Below are 19,944 nucleotides of genomic sequence, written 5' to 3'. Positions count from 1 at the left end.
CCAGAGCAGCAACAGGTGACAGTGAACAAAAGCATTCATTTATTATGGGGAATTGAGTCTGCAAACTCAATTCAACAGCTTTCATCGCTATTTTAATGCTTTTTTTCCCTGCTCTGTCGTTTTAATTCTCTGCAGCAGAGTCATGTCTTCTAAGCAAGCGACATCTCCTTTTGCCTCTGTGGTTGATGGCGACGACGCCATGGGTCAGGAGCACTTACCCTGGGAGAAAGATGAGAGCGCAGAAGCTCACGGCACACCTCAGCTGCCTCTGCACAGCTTGCTCCACGGAAAAGCCCCGGACGAAATGCAGCCGCTGAGCAGCGTCCCGCCGGAAAGCGACTGGGACAGCCTGGTGTCGGCACAGCAGCGCATGGTGAGACCGGCGAGCTTTCAGTCACAACAAGCATTCATTCTGAATAAGAGGACTTTTGAGGATATCTTAAACCTACCAGTTTGCTTTACTGTATTTAAAATCCACGCTTCTCCATCACTTTGTGTTTCTGCCTTAAAAAAAAAAACTTTGGCGAATTCTCCCTCCCCTGCCCTTCGACCACCATGGTTTCTTTATGCTGCCGAACCTCGGGGATTCTGGGATCTTCAAAGAAAACCGTGCCAAACACCACATCAACGAGCTGTTTCAGGGTCAAACGGAGGATCTCCTAACTCTTCTGAATGATGGCACACAAAATGGCAATATTTTAGATGAAAGGGAGATGTGTCAGCTGTACACACAACGTTATGCTCACTTTGGATTCTTGTTGCTGTTTAAAAAAAACACGCTTTTCTTGTTGTGTGAGAGTTATGTTGCAGCAAGACCCCAGACTGTACATCCTGTGTGCGGAGCTGCTTTGATGTAAGCATAGAGCTCTTGTTGGCTGCAGGAGGCAGGTGGTTGTCTGTGACAGACGAGACTGTGGTTAAAACACCGAGAGGGTCTCTGAAGTAACTCTGCGTTTGGCTACTGAGACCCTCAAAACCTTAACAATGCAGCACACACACACACGCACACGCACACGCACACGCACACACACACACACACACACACACACACACACACACACACACACACACACACACCAATGCTTTCTATACACCTGTTAATTTTCAGTTACGCTTCTCATCGTGACTGAATGTAGTTTAATTAGACTTTATTTGTATCTTTAAGTTTATTTAACGATTTGAGAGTTCTGGAACTTATTATGTCTGAAAAACGTGTTCACACCTGATGAAAATGATGCCTAGGGAATGTAAATATGATAAAACTACCAAAACATTTACGTCATGAATGTCTGATGTGAAAATATTAAGAGGGAACTGAGTTTATTGGCTAAATATTCAACACTTTTATGTCAATTTTGCAAATTATAATGTGATTTATTAATAAAATAGACATTATTTTATTGAAATGTGGTTAACTTTAACCATAAAAACCCTTTATTTCATTATTTAAACATCATTTAATAGAAGTTAAAAAAGGGAAATGAACAAATCTTCTTTAACTCACTGATGTAGGGGTAAGCCAGGGGGATGGGGAGGATAGACACAAAGTAGAAGGAATGGGAAGACTACTGATTACCTGACTCCCTCGCTGCTCCATGCGTCTGTGTGGGCTGTGCCCTGAACCCACGCCAGCTGATTAACCCGGTACTTCCCCCCTACCCCTCAAGCGCTCTCCTCTGTCTCTGCTGAGCTGCAAAACCGTCCAACACAGGGCCAGGAGGTGCCGTTTGGTCGTGCCACCTCGCCACTTGGTAGCAAACCACCCTGCGTGCCACCGCAAGTCTGCTTTCAGCTCGACATGCCACATATGGATGAGATTTTGGCACGGTGAACGCTCCGGCCCCACTTTACCGACTCCCTACGTTTTCTTCAGGAGTCTGCGCATGTGGTTGTGTTTGAGACAACTGTGTGTTGTTGTTCTCTCTGTGTTGGCCCAAGTTTAAATCAGATGTAACTGTTCCCCTGTTAAAGCCTCCAACTCCTGGCTGCTTAGCTACCTTCTGGTTTTTCCTGCCTCCAGAAACCATAATTAACACCACCTTCTGTCAGTCTGCGCAGACCATACACTCCCATGTGCAGAGTATTCTCCTCCCCCATTCTTCTTCACGTCTCTGTTTGTGCACAGGGAGCACTCAGCCAGTCAGCCAGAGACAGGACCCTTAGTTAAATACTAAACCATGCACAGGTGGGACAAAAAAACAACAACAGCTCGAGACAGCACGCAGATTTACGGACGCTCGAGGCACTCAGCTGAGAATAGGTCTCCACTAGAAAATGAACAAATTACACAGCAGTCACCCCAACACAAATGCACTCTCAACAGCAATTTAGGAGATTATAGTTGGGAGGTTTCTCTGTGTAATCTGTGTGGATGAATAGTAAAAGCTGAGCACATTATGGATATGTCCTTTGAAAATGCACCTCATCATTTCATCTCAATTTTTCACTTGTCGTGTCTCATTTAGCAGAGCAGCTCGGCAGCTGTTGAAAACGCCGGAGCTGTTGTGTGAAAGCCACAGAAGATACGTTCAAATCGGCCCTGAGCTGTAAAAAAATAATATGGAAAATGTAGCAATCACCGCATTTGAATGAGTGACTGTCAAAGCGCTCAAAGAGCTTTGACAGCACAAAAACACACTAATCATTAAAAACGCGTTCATTTTTGCTTCTCACACTAACTTTTTTATTTGTGTCCCGCAGGAATCTGACAGCAATAAAGTATGCTCCCTGTACTCCTTCCGGAACAATTCCACTTCTCCACATAAGCCTGAGGAGGGGGCCCGGGAGCGAAGTGACCTGCTGAGCGGATCAGCGTTCGGAACTCCGGAGCGTCGCAAAGGAAGCCTGGCAGACGTGGTGGACTCTCTGAAGCAGAAGAAACTAGAGGAGATGACAAAGACAGAACATGATGGTATGAGATCTCATGTGTGTGTGTGTGTGTGTGTGTGTGTGTGTGTGTGTGTGTGTAAGTTCAGAGTAAATCTGTAAGAACGCCTCCTAAATGTCCGCCCCTCTTTAATACAGGTTTTGCGCTTCCTGACTGTCGGCCTCTTTCCTTTATTTTCCCTCCATCTCACACACTCCTGCGAGCTCACACAAGCTGGGATTACTGACGTTTTAGTCTTTCCAGTTTAAATTTTTTTTACTGCAACCCTTCCAGTGTAACAAAGACTGGCACTGTGGCAGTGTACCTCAGCATAAGTGTGGTCCTCTTTCATGCCAAGAAAAACTCAGACCATAAAACTCATAGTGCTGACCCGATGCCAGGAACATTACCTCTCCCTTTATTTTGCCACACAGACCACTTTTCACTCCGAGCCGTTATACATCAAAGTCCCACCGACAGCTCGAACCCTTCTCAAAGATCTCACCCCGAATTAATGTACCTAATCAGTTCATCTTTCCTCGACTCATCACACAATCTGAGAGAAAGACATCCATGTCCTGTGAGAACACTGCTAGGTTTCTGTCATTTCTGCAGTGTTTAGCCCTCCTTGGCTCTTCCTCCTACAGCCTGCAGTCTATCAAGAGTATGGCGGAAAAACAAATATTTGAAAGAGCTGCTGAAACACATCCCCCTTCTTAATTAGGGCTGTAGTAATATAACTACATCCAATCATATGCTAAATCCCCTTGGGAATCCATGTGTCTCATTTAGTGTCTGGGGAGCTCTTAGCTTAAGCACTTCATCAGACGAATAAATTAGACCTCTGTTAGCCTAAAAATTATTTGCCACTTCTTTTTCTTTTTTGTGGTTGTTTTTAAAAGAAAAAATTGAGCACGTGGCGATCGTTGTAACAGAGCATTACAGCAATTCTCACCCGCCCACATCCTCATTTCAGTGATTGTTATAGTTTATTTTTTTAGATATGATCAGACCCAGCAATCAGCGCTTCCGCCGAGTGCCAATAAATAGGTTTTTCTTTCAAACTATTTTAAAAAGAGATGAATGAAATTGGTTAGCATGACTCGCCCAGGTAGAATGGTCAGGTTGTGTGTGTGAGAGACTGAATGACAGACATGGGTATTATGGGTATGATGTTTTCTTAGGCCGTGTACACACATACGTAGCTGGGTATCCCACAAAAGGAAGATGTTTTTCTACGGTTTGGTCTGTCGTCCACACGAAAGGGAAGATAAATGGCACCAAAAACGATTCTTTCAGAAACACGGAGATTTTTAAATTCTCCGTTTTCAGCATTTGCTTGAGGATGTGCCAAAACGCGGTTTTAGGTAACGCGACACCGCTTCATGCAACAAAAATGCTCTGACATCACATGTGCGACATGTGTTGACACTCACTGCTCTAGGAGGTCACAGGCAAAACACAATGTTAAAGATGGCTATTGGTGGCCACCTAGTTATTGCAAGGACACCAACAATTTGGGGAATTACTGCCACCTACAGGCTTAACATGTCGTTAATGTGTTGCACAATGCAAGGTGTTGTGGACCCAAGTTTTTTTTCCTAAAATGGGCAGGGAAGGGTATACGGTTCTCTAAAAACCTGCCTACATGTGATCAATTGATCGTTTGGTTTCAAGGTTATTTTAAGTATATCTTCAACATCTTACTGATGATGATTTTTTTTTATTTTTTTGCTGCAAGATTGTCAATATTCTCAGTAGCAACACTGGACATTTTGTTAATGAGCCCCAGCTGGCGAAGACTGGTTGTTGGGATAATTTAAATGGTCAAGTGCAGCTTGTAATCCAGGGCCGTATGTTAGCGCAGGAAGGAGAGGGTGCTTTGGAGTGCCATACAGCTGTTTTAATCTCCTGTTAATAATAGTGGCTTGGTCCGCCTCGTGCGCTGTGGATCACCACCACCTAAATACACTCCCTTGTTAGAGGAAATTAGTTTCTGAGCAGAGAGCACAGCAGAAGACAAGAGTCTCACAAAGTTCAGCGTGCTGTCCCCGTACTGCGAGAACTGAGAGTTACTGTGTTGTCAAGGGCTCTCGAGGAAGCCTCAGTGGTGATGATCAGTGATTACTGTAAGATGGGGGAGGCGGACTCTTTCAAACTGCCTGCAGAAAACTTAACAGCAACCTTAGAGAAATTATAATCTTGTGTCTTTGTTCATGGAGAGAGACACCGTTGGAAATGAAAAGGGATGGATTAAGCCATTAAACAACACACAGTGCTGATGGAGACGCCGCTTGATGTCTAAATGATGTTTCTAATGCGTCTGAAGCAACAGAAAAGCTAAGTGTACAGCTTATCTACATGCACAACAACTGTTGTGTCTAATTCTGCTGCTTTGGTGCCGGCCTGGTTAGGATTCACAGGGGTCCTCAGGGACCCTTCACCATCTGCTGCCATTCTTCTTAGTTTCCTCGTCAGGTCAAGAAAGTTCACTGTGCTGGTACTCAATATAAACCTGAAGTGGAAAGTGAAATGGTTTCCAGCTCTCTCCAGTTTATTTCTCACAAAGAATTTTAATAGTATACAGTGACTGGTTGACAGTTAATTTTATGAAGTTGAAAATTCATCTTTAGCCTTTTGTTAGTTTTGTTTGTAAAAGGGATGTGAATCAACACAAATGACACACCAAAGAAAATCCTCCGCCGTGGCATCTTAGGTTAATTGCTATTCATCCATCCATCTATCCATCCATCCATTGTCTGAACCCGCTTTGTCCATGTAGGGTCCCGGGAGGTGGGGGTGGGGGCTGGTGCCTATCTCCAGCGGTCAATGGGCAATCAGGCGGGGTACACCCTGAACAGAGAGCCAGTCCATCGCAGGGCTATTGCTATTCAGTAAGAATAAAATCGTGATGGTTTTAGTAAACTGACCTGGAAGACCTTTTACATACTTCTACAAGTCCATCTGTATGTTAACTGATTCACACATGCCTCGTACCATTCTAACTCCAGTCTCATACATGCTGCAATATTACACAGATTACTTCATTGTCTATTAGGGAAATTATTTTTGGTTTCTTACTGGAAATTTTATGTATTTTCTTCAATTGGATGATTGGAAAATACCAGTTATTTCACACAGTACTGTCTCAAAACACTGTGTGTTACAGGTGAAACTCAAAAAATCAGAATATGGTGCAAAAGTTCTTTTATTTTAGTAAATCTACTTAAAATGTGACACTAATGTATGAGATAGTCTCATTACATGCAAAGCCAGATATTTCAGCCTTTATTTGTTGTTCTTGTGATGATTACGGTTTACAGCTTATGAAACCCCCACATTAAAAATCTCAGACAGTTAGAATATTTTGAAAAGGTTCACTATTCTAGTGTCACACTCTAATCAGCTTATGACTCCAGAACACCTGCAAAGGGTTCCTGAGCCTTTAGATGGTCTCTCAGTCTAAGATGAATTCAATTCAATTCAATTCATTTAATTCCAATTCAATTCAAAGTTACTTTATTAATCCAGAGGGAAATTAGAGTTTCGGTACACACAATTCTGAGATCAGACATACATACATAGACACATGACAGAATTGGTGACTGTGGTCGTTTGCAACCCAAGTCGCGCTACCTTAACAGAGATCAGAGGGTTTATATGAGGATTGAGTCAGGTGCAGGATTTACTGAAGTAAATGGAATTTAGTGCGATATTCAAATTTTTGGAGTTTCATCTGTATATTTTTTTTCTTGTGGACCATTCCAGACTGGTATAAATGACTATAATGTGCAGCTTTCGACATATATACTGGACAATTTGTTTCCATAGGCTCCAATTATACGTTTTTGTGCCAAATGGGAGGTTCCCACCACCGCCATGTTGACCGTGTCACAGGTTCCGTCAAGCCCAGACAATTCCAAAAAAGGGAAAAGAGGTGGAGCTGAGGGTGGGGCTGTAAAGCTGGGAACAAATGACAACACCCGTCGAACTGAAGCGATGTAGCTACAAGCTAACCCAAAGCTAATACGGAGGTGGGAGCTAAGCTAACGGAGGTAGCTATACCTAGCTCCAACCGGAGTTAACTATGCACAACACCGGAGCTTCTGAGTCAGAGATGCGCCGAGCTGCCGCTGAGGGGAGAGGACCATACCGATAGTCAGAACCCAGCTCCACCAACATGTCATATTTCAACCCATTTTCTAAAGTGCAGCATTATGTTAAATGCACTGGGTTTTACCCTATTACATTTAAATTTCATGGTTAAACACTACATGTTAATTACATGTTAAAATCTAAGCTCAGCTAGTGCAAGAGCAGCAGTGACCTTAAATACATAAATTTTATGTTACTTACAGAAAAAAATGAAGTGGAGACTCCTTGGACTCTCTATTAGTGCAATTAATGCCACAGCAAGTCATTTTGTCCAACAATTGCACAAATAATATCCAAAAAGAATGCACAAACGCTACAACTAATGGTCTAGGTTGAGAGACTGAAAATGGCGGAACAGTTTTCAGGCAAGGCCGAGGCTCAGACTGAGGCCTTTCCCCGGAGCTAGCTCTGCGGTCATGTGGGTCTGATACTCATTAATTGTACAGAATTTTAGACATTTAATACACTTGAACAGAAGAGTGAGAAAAAAATCCACCCCCCTCAGAGCTGTCATGAGTGTTAACTAGATTTATTAAACCTAAAACATGTTTTGGAACCAGGCTGTAAACATGTTTATTTCTGCTGTGAAATTGGTATTTTTAACATGGGAGTCAATGAGGAACTGCTTGCTTCTGACACCAGCCCCCAGCAGATGAGGGTGGAACTGCAATTTATTTCACTTCCGTGTTGGCTTCATTTTCAGATCCGAATTATGGGGGCTTGTGTGCAGCAAACAGGCTCCCGGGGTCAAATGAACAATTAAACAAACCCAGAAGCACGGATCCAGTATTTATCTGGACTGAGCAGACCAGGGAGGGTCCAAATTAATAAATGGTAATACTTTTATGTCTTCATTTACCATTGGGTTTTCTTTTAACTAAATTATTGTCTACATCCCCTCACTGATCACAATGCTTTACAACAATAGAGGCATTTTTCATTATTATAGGTGTAATTCTTCCATCCCTCCATCTCTCTATATTTCTACCCTTTCACCCTCTCTATCCTTCTACCCTTCCTCTCTGTCTCTGATCCTTAAAGTGCTTTAAGTGCTTGTGACTGTGCTAATGAATGAAAATGCCCTCCCAACAGCGAGCGCTGCATTTAGCTGAATAGTCACCTTTGCTGTAAAAGCTCTATTAGGCCGAGTTGCCAGCAGGGCTAACGATTGTGCCCCATGTTTATTTACTAGGTATTGTAAATGCATTATTTATGGATAAGTCTCCAGACAGCACTTGTCAAGAGTTAAAAATGTCAGTATTAAGTATTAGGGTAAAAAAGAAAAATAACTACCATTATAAAAATCCAAGGTGACCTTGCTTTGATTCACGTGCAATTAGAACAGTTTTATATAATGCACTAAAGTATGAATCAATACTGTGTAAGTCAACACAGAAATACTTGTGTGTTGAGTCTTTATGATCGTCCCAAAGACAAGGACGGGTAATTGGGTTTCGCCCTCCCATTGTAGCTTTTAGAACATTTCCTGGACTCGGTATTGGCTTATTGAGTCTTTGCCAAGACACCCAAGACTGAACTGTGTTTTTTTGTCAATGTTGCTTGATATGCTAAAACAATATTAAAGGGACACCAGGCAGTTTGGGCTTGCTTGAATATTCCCCCGTGTTCGATTAAATCACTTTTGTAGAAATTCACTTTTTATTCCTCCCCCTCGCTGTGTGCCTCTTTTCAAACCATTTCACCACGTATGAGGACTGGGCAATAAATGGAAAATTTATCGTTATCAAAAATTCTGACTCTTATCGTGATATTTTTCCCATGTCAATAAATCTGATAATAAAAAATGAAAAGATGTGTGTTGGTTGGCAGCATTCATGTCCCTTTAAGAAGCGGTACCACCTTGAGTCACGTAAAAATGTGACTCAATGCGATACAACAGCCCCATTTAGTGGACAACTTTTGTTTCTGCGCATAGCTGTAGTTATCGTCCACTTATCGTTATTGTAACTTAACCAACTTCATAACCTTACATTATCGAGGTCAAATCCTCAATATATGGCGATATTAATTTTGGGCCATATCGCCCAGCCCTACCACGCATAAAAGCTGCTATAGCAAATTTGGAAAACAAATTAGCTTAAAAAATTTTTTCACGTCTGTTTATAATAACATAGTGTAACTATAAATACATTGTTCAGATAAAAAATAAATAAAAAAGTTCTCTTGCATTTGTCTAAAAATCTCCACCAATAACGCTTCAGACTGAAAGCAACTGTTGGACCATCCGTTTGTCTGTCTCACTAAACCGCCTCAGTTCTCTGGGTCCTCCATCCATTACACACTCATGTATTTAGCAACAGAACACCACTGGTGTGAGAGGTTCTCCGCTCAATAATATCAGAGAAGGAGGAACAGCTGGATGTTACCACTTGAACTTTAGGACAAACTACCAGAGTCCCAATAAAAAAAACTCCATTTGAAGTCACGGATAACAAAAGACGGTTGGACCTAGAAAACGGCGACTGGTGTTTAGCGCTATCTTGCTTCCTTCAGCATCGCGGGTTTCCGCGTCTCCGGGAGGGGTGAGTGTTCTGTGACCGTGTTTGTGTTCAAAACCTAGCTTGTTTGCAGATTCACAATAACAACTTTAAAGTTAGCATTAGCATGATTGCAAGGTCTGCATCCAGTTTGAATTCTGCACACTTGTCATTCAGAAAACTCGCAATGTTGACTCTTCTTTGACTCCTCTACCATTATAATGTTCTTTTTCTGTTTTACTTTGTTTCTTTGGGGCTGCGCCATAATGAACACAATACAATTAACGCTAACCATCTCTAGCTCCTCAGTTCTGAGGTGCAAACATAGATTGCTGTAAAGTGTCACTGCTTCTCGCGAGATACGAGACTTTGTGAGACTTCTGGTCACTGGTCCGAAGAGACTCGAGTTGCAAAAGCTGAACTCTGCCCACAAGGAGCGGAGGGAGCTGATAGATAATTCATTCACCCTCTAAAGGGTCCTTTTAGTACCAACTGGCAAAAAAAAAAAGACTTAAAAACATTACAAAGTTAGTAAAGAAATTGAGAAACATTGTTTTTAGTTGTTGGTTTATTGTATTTGAAATAAAAGGTTCCAGCCAATAAATAGACAAAGCAACATTTTTTTATGTTGACTACCGTTGTTATGCTGTCAGGATTCCCAGTGATCTGGCCCAGTTTCAAAACCAGTGTTGAGAAAACAGCACAGTGAACAGTTGTAGCCCGCAGTCATTTGACAAAAGAGACTTTTCCCACATAAGTTATAGGTATGACCCATAAATGTCTGCAGCCCAACAATTTCTTTTATTTTTTATTTTTGCAAGCTTCTATTATAGCCAAGCCAACTAGCAAAGAGGCTGAAATGATCAAATATGTCAACATATGTCATTTTAAGATGTCGTTTTTAGGCGAGTCAGGGTGAATGCCGTGGACAATCCCTTTGACGGAGTCACGGCTAATTAATTGAGCTAAGGGGAGCCGTACCACCAGTCACTTGCTTTTTTATCTCAGGTAGAAGAATATTTAATGGCTACTGAGATTAAAAAAAAAAATAAAGAGTTCCCCTATTAGGGCTGCAGGTAAGCTAACCATTGCCGGTGACAAAAAGCAGCACAGCAGGGCGTGCCACTGGACTAATTGTGTTCATGCTCAGGGTTATACGTCTGAATTGTGTTTGGTTCAGAGTTACCACTTAGACCCGTCTTCCTCTCTCTCTTCTCTATTTGGAAGAGTAATCCCCCCCCGATGAGGCGGTGTATTATCACTGTATAATGACTGTGCAGTAGGTTGAGTGTGGGGGAGTGATCTGCATTGTGTGAGTAGCCCCAGGTCATTATCCGCTATTACAACATGCTATGTAATGAGATTTTGGGTTGGGTGAAAGCTGTGGCGGAGAATGGGATCAGCTCTAAGCTCGTGGTCTGATTAGCACTGATGAACTCTTGACTCTGTCGTAACACCGTTCCATCTCCGTGTCACGGCTCCTGCTGACTCCACACCGAGCCGCTCCAGAAATTGGTTACAGGTGCAGAAAGCGTCATCAGAACTATTTTTACACATTTATTCCATTGAACTGCAACCCAAAAGAGGTGTTTTCTAAAGGTTTATTGTATTTAACTTGAATTATATAGTATTTTGAAAGGATATATCTCTTCCCAAACTCCAAAGCAGATTGATGCACTTTCTCCCTCCTCTTTCAGCGCCCGCCCTTCTCCCCTCTCGTCTCTTCACCAGCTGCCATGTCATCTGGTTCTGCTTTACCCCACCTAATTAATAGGAATCTTTGTTATAATGATCTGAGCATGAGCCTCTGACTCCATGCATATGCAATGAGGACTTGAAATCCAGTTGCCTTGCCTGCTGATTTTCGCGGCGTTCTTTACACATTGCTCTCTGCAGCCTCTGACTCCAGCATCCATCCTGATAGTCTGAGTCCATAACCTTACCATGATAGCATAAACACAAGCCAAACATCTGTCAAGCCTTTCTCCTGTCCAGTATGTCTCAAACAATCTTTGATAATATGTTGTTCCTGTCAACACATTTGAGCTTATCTTGGTAGCATGTTTGATCAAGTGGCCAATATTTCTGTGTATGCATGTGTGTGTGTCAGTGGGGACCTTCTCGGGTGTGTGTGTGTGTGTGTGTGTGTGTGTGTGTGTGTGTGTGTGTGTGTATACATGTATGTGTGTGTCAGTGGGGACCTGCTCATGTGTGAGTGTAAGTGGGGACCTTCTCGTGTGTGTGTGTGTGTGTGTGTGTGTGTGTGTGTGTGTGTGTGTGTGTGTGTGTGTGTGTGTGATCTCTGTTGGCCTATGGCGTGAGGCAGCAGCTCAGTGGAGCAGTGCTCTGGTCTGTCACTTTTGTTTGAATAGGTAATGTAGATCTGTTCAGGCTGAGGAGACCTGAGCTGGAATCGCTTGTTAGGACACATGATCAAAAGTGGCTCTTTGCTCTCTGCCAATCAACCCTCTTGTCACCGTGCAACGCAGACGTTTTTCGGCTGTATCCCGTGGGCAGCACGCCAGCCGGACATGTGAACTTCCAGCAAGCTGACACGGGGGCCTCTTTGCTCCTCCTTATTCTCTTCTTTTTTATTCAACTTCCTGTTTTTAATATTTTGTCCTGCCTTTCTTGTCCTGCAATCATCTCCTTTTTTGTCCATATCTAATCCAGATCAAGATTTCCCCCCTCCTCCTATGAATTTTAGTCTCCCAGCCTTTCTTACTCTCCAGTGACAAAGTTGCTCCTCTGCCAGGCTGAGATCAGAGCCCACTGCTAAATGGAGTGGCTGCGTGAAGGGATTCGCCAGCCCAGAGATCTCGGTCCACTCCTGAATTATGTATTTAGTATCTGTTCCAAAACAGAGCCATCACCTAACCCAAGCCTGTCCCCGTGGAGGTGACGGGGGCCAACTCAGGTTTTACTTTACACAAGCTAAGATATAGATTTTGTTGCCCATTTCAAAACGGGAACCCTTTCTGCTGTCTTGGTCGTTCCGATGACAAAACAAGCAGCTGCTTCTTCAATGTGCCATTCTTTGCATTCAAGATCACCTTCCCCACTTCTCATATTCCGATTAGTCAACAGTAGCAACTGCTGCGGAGCATTCCAGGGGCCATCTTCCCAAGTTTCAGCTGTTGTGTGTCCCCCTGCACCCGTGCAGCACAAAACTCCCATTGTGATCTTGACTTACTGGCTGCACAGGAACCCCTTGATAGGAGGAAACGGGCATCTTTGAGAGACAAATCGCAGCCAGGGCAACACAGAGCTCTGCTTGTCTTTATACACTCACGCTTTGGTTGTAGGTAGGCCTCATTAACACCGTTCCTAAGTGAAACGACTACCTCTGTGTAACATTTTTTTTAACCAAACCAATGATTGACATCTTTGCTACATGTGGATATTTTAAATGTGTTGCAGTGTTTTTGAGAGTGCACTGTTTTTGGAGGGACCCATTAAAAGAGCAACACTGACATTTAGGAAGGCAGAGGCCATTAATGCTACTATATTTGTCATTAGGCCATATAGAAGTGAGAGATAACAGCCTTGTTTTGCAGTCATAAGTAACACGAGGAGGGTTACATGCAGGCAAATTGCACCAAGTCAGGGGAGCAGGGGGGGGGGGGGGGGGGGGGGCTGAGGTAGTCAGAAATAGGAAGAACAGGGGCTGTTCTGCGGTGGGACATATGGGGGGCACATCCAGCATGTTTTGGGCTGTATGTGCATGTGTGTGTGTGTTACGCTGTAAGACTTGAGTATCACCGTCCTGGCTGTAGCATTCAGCCCCCGAACATTCTCCACACATAACTTGACAAAAGAAACGGTGTCATCTGACCAAGGATCAAAATAGTGTGAGCGTAACCCAAACCGCCGGCTCAGACAGCCTCTGTAGCCCATTAATGATTTCAGAGCACATTTCAGGCTTCCTCTGTAAGTCAGAGGCACGTCAGCCATCCGGTGGAAAGATCCGCCTTGATGCAACCAGACATGACAACCTGAGTCAATACAACCTATTAACATACTTGCATTGTTCCTTTTCTCCTCTCCTCAAACATTAATCATGAACGTCCTCACAGCAAACGTTGATGAGTGAACAAAGAGACTGTTTAATCAGCTGAGACAAAACATGCTTTCTCCCACTTGATGCTTTTTATCTTCCGCCTTGTTCGATGATCTTTCCTGCAAAAAGGGGTGTGATGAAAATGTCAAAACAAATTGATAGAACTCCGTTTTATCATAATAACCATTTGATTGATGTTATCGTTCTTAAGCAGAACTGACAATGTAATTTTTAGTGGCTTTATCTTAAATATTAAAAAAGTACATAAAACTTTTGGTTTTCCCCTAATGCACTGTCTCCTGTATCTTTCATCTTCTTTTTATTTTTGGCGAAGTTATTTCTGGCTCGGTTTCCTTCTGTTGTTAGCTTCCCCATCGAGCTCCTTTTCTCATGAGGAGCAACGTTGTCCAACTTTGCCCAGCAGGTTGCAGCCTGTGTGGCTCTGTGTCCTACAGAAAGACCGTGGACTGAGTGAAAAGATCTGCAGCTTCTATTGTTGTTTAGCGTGAACGAAAGCACGTTAAGATGCTTCGATGGGGTGAATAAACAGGAACTTTTGGAAAAGAAGGGCTGACTTGATTTTGTTTTCTTTCTTTAAAAGAAAGGAAAAAATAATTTGTGCTTAATTAAAACTTTCTGCACTAACACAATCTGAAAAAAATTATATATGGAAATATATAGCGTTTTTTTATTTACCTAAAATATTTTAGTTTTGTATTCCATGATGTTATTTTTATGAAGAAATAAAAATAGGAAGATATGTGATTCTGCTGAAATTTCAGATTTGAGATGTTCTTTTTATTGATTACTTTTTAAATTCCATAGTTCAGTTTCACGTTGTTGCTGTCCAGAAATAAAGTTTCAGGGTTTGTCTGAAACGTTTGGCTTCACTGCAGATCGTAACGCGCTCATGTGGATCCTATTAGTCTCGTTTTGTCCTGGTGGAGTCAGGCACCCATTAATTCACTAAATCACACTGAACTGCGATCATCACAGGGCTCCACGTTTTCTTCACACGTCTATTAATTTAACATAGATGAATAAATGTGAATGCTTTCCAGCATTGATTAGCGCACGAGTTTATGTGTGACAGTTAAATTGCAGCCCCCCCACCCCAAAATAAAAAAAAAAACACTCTCCCCAATGTAAGGTACCCATTAATTAAAATTTCGTGTGAAATTGTTGTCATTTATTACAGTGTGTGGACCGTAATGATTGCTAACATCAGATGAAAATTAGAAATTGAAATTGAGCTGACGTATTTGTGCTTGTAATGTTCATCCCCCCCCCCCCCCCCCCCCCCCCCCGAGAGCTGATCCCCTCATCAGCATCCACTCAGAATCCAGAGGTGATGACTACTTTTTCACTCTGGTAAACCAAGCATGCTCGCCTTTCACTTTCAGTTTTGCATCACCATGATATTATAAAATAATTACTATAGCTTTTATTATATTCCACAAACGTTTCCTTTGACTAAAAGCTTCATAAATGCAAATTAATTTGTTTAATTGTAAAGATGTATCCTATTTGTTTATTCCTAATCTAACAAGATACCTTTGGTAACACTTTACAATAAAGGTCTTTTTATTAACATTACTTAGAGCATTATTAAGCAGTAACAAACAAAGGACCCCTTTATTATTGTTACTTAGTGCTTTACTAAGCAGTAATAAACAAAAGGTCCCTTTATTAACATAAATTGATATGTTATTAAGCAGTAATAAACAAAGGGTCCCTTTATTAACGTTACTTGGTATGTTACTAAGCAGTAATAAACAAAGGGTCATTTTTTAACGTCACATAGTATGTTATTAAGCAGTAATAAACAAAGTGTCCTTTTATTAACGTCACATAGTATGTTATTAAGCAGTAATAAACCAAGGATCCCTTTATTAATGTCACTTAGTATGTTTTTAAGCAGTTATAAACAAAGGGTTGCTTTATTGACGTTACTTAACCAGCTCAGTGGCCTTGCGGTAGAGTGTCCACCCTGGGACAGGGAGATTGGGGTTCAAAACTGGTCGGGTCATACCAAAGACTTAAAAAATAGGACCCAATGCCTCACTACTTGACAGTCAGGTTTAAGTGGTTGGATTGGGGGGTTAAACCACCAGATAGTTGCTGAGTACAGCCACTGCTGCAGCTCACCGTTCCCCACCGGGATGGGTCGAATGGGGAGATGAATTTCACCAGTGTGTGATGATGAATAATGGGACTTTAAATTTAGCATGTTATTAAGCAGTACTAAACAAAGGGTCCCTTTATTAACGTCACTGTTATTGTTAACTATTAAGTGTCCTTAAGGTTAGGACAAGGGGTTGGGTAGTGTCTGCTTAGTGATGCATTATTTAATATGGTTAGGCATTGTTAATACTTTATTTAATGGTTTATTAATGCATTGTAATGCACTAAGTAATGTTAATAAAACACCCCTTATTGTAAAATGTTACCCATGTTATTGTTTAATCAACCCTAATAACCACTTTTAAAACAACCTTTGAGCAACTTTTTCAGAAACTCGGGAGATGAAGGCATCAAAAGTTCCGTTTGCTATCCAATCATTTCATGGTCGTAGTTCTTAAAAGTGACCTTGTGGGTTAGAAAAGCAGAGCAGCACAGCAGCTCCTTCCAGCTGCACACATGGCATCCATCGGGGGCACAATCACGCACAGTCCCAACACCTCAGGCTCGGACATATGTTGAGTTTTATTTCATTCTTCTGACATTAATCCTATTCACCAGCTGTTCTGCCAGCTGCCACTCTCCGGCTTAAGGGGAGATTGCAGTTTTGGGGGCTCTGAGTACTGGTTTATCTTGGCTCCTCATCTCTTCCTCGCTAAGTTTGATTGAGTGTTTCTTTTTTCTCTCTCCTTTACTATCTCTAACTTCCAGGTTTTGGTACTTTCCTGGAATCTTTCTCCACTAACTTCTTTAAAATTTTGGAAAATTCCAATTTAACAACATGTCTGCATTGAAAATGCCCTTCCAAGGTGTGTTAAAAGCATTCAAGGAACAATCATCATGACAAATAGAAAAGCTTTTCTTTCAATGCACAGCACTTGCCAGCGTTTGGTAACATCATCTCCCCCTCAGCTTCCCCGCTCTCCCAAGGAGGCGTTTGTGAGGAATCACAGAGCTGAAACCGGCTCACCCTGCAGTCATCTAACAGCATTTCAGCGGGATTAGCCTGGACATGGCCTCAGCCTGTACAGTTATGATTATTGACATATTGGGTCTGACATATTTCACATTTATGTGCATTGTCTGGAAGCATACTCAAGTGTTCTCAATGTCATTTCTGCTGCAGTACGGCCGGGCGGTCGGCAAGCGAGGGCCGCAATGAATTGATCATTGCTCACTGCTCACTTTAATAATTCAGGGCTGATTGCCACAGAGTGCCGCAGTAAAATGGATTGGGAGAGGTCGCATGCTGCTCAGGAGGTGAAGCCTCTCGGGGATGCTTAATTCATATATGCTTGATAGACACGTGTCCTACTTAGAAAGGTCAGGGTGCTGTGTGAGTAGACCCTTCCTCAGAATGGACAGGTCAGCTCGCTAGGATTAACACGCTGGTCACTGGAGCCCAGAGGAAGAAAGGGGGAAGCATTCCTCAACACAGAGTCCAGTTTGTTTACGTTCCTGGCACCAGAGTTATTTACCTGCACGTTACTTATATTTTCTTCCCTCTAAACTGCACTTTGTGAAAGTTTTCGACCTGCGGTTGCAAACTTTTTCAAATATTTTTTTTCACTCCGCCTGACATTTAATGCCAAAACTCATTCCGAGTCAAATGAAGGAAACGGAATTAAATCCTTTGGAAGCAAACATTTGTGAACCCGAAGAAACGGAGAACCAAATTTTAAGCAGCGAGTAGTGTTTAAACATTAAACTACTTTGTATTTAACTTTTAATCCCCGTGAAAGCTTTTGCAAAGCCTCAAATGCCTGTTGACGAAAAGACCTCTGACTTCATCCGATCAAAAAAAAAAAAGACAATCTGCTAACAACTGATTTTGGCAGGGATTTAGGAGCAAAGGGTGGGGCAAGAAGAGGAGGGCACAAAAAAAAAAGCAACAAGGTACTGGAACAGATGAGAGGATCTCACTGAACATATTTATAGCGAGTGTTTGCATGACCAAACAGAATACTAACAGAAATGTTCACCAGGTGGAATAACGATTAGGTGTCAGGTAAAGAAAGGCCACCTTGAGGTGCAGGTGTTCTCTAGGTTATTGACACCAGGGAGCTAAAAGATCTGGACTTCTTTTATTTATGCGTGCCAGCACCAGTAATTACACATCAAAAAGCAGGAATCATTCAACTGGCCCTCCAAAAAAAGTCCTCTGCAAACGGTGGAGGATATTTTACAACTGTTGACAACGAGGAAATGTAATTGCCTGAAAATGAGCGACAACGCCGCGTTGTGCTGTGAATGTCTCCCCCTCCTCACAGTTTGCATTGTGCAGCATCACCCGGGTGTGTAACCTATTGCGTTCCGATTGCTCCCGTGCAATTAGTGCCCTTTTTGTCCTCACTTCAATAACAGCATGATTATGGAGACTTCAGGAGTATTTGCAGCACCCAGCAGCTGTTGTCTCAGGGACTACCGGCTGAATGACAAAAACATGTTTTCTCTCTGGATTTCACTTCCCTGCCTGCCTCTTGTAATTATTATGTTTTATTTGGTTTGATGATGGGGTCTTGTTTTTAGTGTGCCTGTGATTAAGACATTCAAAGGACTCCTTGGAGTGTCTCACAGTCATTTTCTGTTTTAATTTTTTATTTTTTTTTTGGATCAACCTCGACTTCTGATTTGTTTCCGTTTGGTTTGGAGTGGATGAGAAATCAGAAGTGAACCTATCATTGTCTGACTGAGATTCTGACGGTTTTATTTCTCAGACAGGAATTATGCCTGAAAGAAATGCGCTGTGCTGAGGAGTGAATGTAGGAACTGATCACTCTGAAGCCTTTTTCAATTAAAACAATTTAGCTTGATGACTTTTAGCGCTTTTTTGCAAATTTGCATATAATAAATGGCGTGTGCATTCAAATGATACAGTCAGTCAAATGTGCCGGCATTGCACTCTAGACTCATAAATAATTAATGAATTCTCAGATTTATCATTGCCGAATTTTAAAAGTTTATAAAAGCAACAAAAGAAATATGAGAATTACATTTTTTTAATGTATTGATAATGTTTGATCTAAGATTAATAAAGTTGAATGCCTTTGACAGTTTTCTGTGGCTATTTTCCAAACCACTGAAAATGAACCCAGTTCAAAATGTTCAGACGCTCGAAAACCCTCCTCATCCGCGAGTGTTTGTTCCCGTCAAATGTCAATCGTTCGACTGCTTCCCTCTCCATCCAATCTGCTACACTGTAGAGAGGAAATTATTTATATTGTCAGTGTCAGCTGATCATTGATTTCTTAATTACACGTTTTCCCTCGAGGCTGAGACAACTGATATACTGTACAAGACCAGCGCTGAAAGGGAAGCCTCTCGGTGTCTCACTGGTGACTTATGGCTACGTCGACTCTCTCCGATGGGTCTCTTTTCTCTGTCAACGGCTTCTCAACACAACAAACACTCAAACACAAGTATCATCTTTCTCCCGGGAGAATAGTGTGCACAGAGAGAGGCTCAGAGTGCGGTGGCAGGCAGTTGAAACGTTTTCTTTGCTGACAACGAAGGGTAATAAAACACCCGCTGCTGCATGTTGCGACAGACCGTTTTTGTGCTTTGAGGTGGTCACAGTCCCGTGAAACACGGCGGCGTGTTGTGTAGCATCAACACATTTTAGCTAGGAGGTGGAAACACTGATATGTGAAAGTGGAAAGGCTGGATTATTATTTATCGGCTTTATAAGCGCACAAACTGCACTTCATCACTCCAATCTCGTCTGGACACTCATTTGAAAACTCGTGCGTCGTGAATTTTTAAGATCTGCTCTTTTACTGCTCCACTCCAAAGTGGCAGCATTTGATTTGTCTAGGGCTGGGCTTTTATTTGTCAGATTGGCGTATCGGGCAGTAATTTGAGCTCTTTGGTTTACACTGATTGTTTACAGCTGCAATAAAAGCATGAATAAATTTTTAAAAAAGACGACTCTATCTGTACTTCTCAGCCACAGACACTTATAGCTAACTAGCACTCAGATTTAACAAACTTTACTTTAGACCAAAACAAATTCTAAATCGTTTAAATTCTAAAAGTTGTTGACTTCAATATGGCAGGGAGATACGAAGGTATTAAAACACGGCTCACAAACTACGGACATTGCACCAACGTGTATTTTAGCGCTAGCACTAACCTCCGTTTGACTGTATCTTCACTCCTGCGGTTTCCACTGAACATGATCTTCT

At 42.1% G+C, this 19,944-nt stretch overlaps 1 protein-coding gene across 2 annotated transcripts in view; it reads left to right on the top strand.

Annotated features, from left to right (window-relative positions):
• Positions 1 to 19,944, top strand: part of sox6 (SRY-box transcription factor 6) — a 150,989-nt gene that overhangs the window by 49,417 nt on the left and 81,628 nt on the right. For both annotated transcript variants that reach the window (XM_015953106.3, XM_054732038.2), the window contains exons 4-5: positions 136 to 373; positions 2,701 to 2,911. In XM_015953106.3, the coding sequence (XP_015808592.1) occupies positions 136 to 373; positions 2,701 to 2,911 (449 nt within the window). The remainder of the gene's footprint in view (positions 1 to 135; positions 374 to 2,700; positions 2,912 to 19,944) is intronic.

The sequence above is a fragment of the Nothobranchius furzeri genome, chromosome 9, assembly GCF_043380555.1.
Source record: "Nothobranchius furzeri strain GRZ-AD chromosome 9, NfurGRZ-RIMD1, whole genome shotgun sequence".
Classification (NCBI taxonomy): Eukaryota; Metazoa; Chordata; class Actinopteri; order Cyprinodontiformes; family Nothobranchiidae; genus Nothobranchius; species Nothobranchius furzeri.
This window is presented reverse-complemented; position numbering and strand designations above follow the sequence as displayed.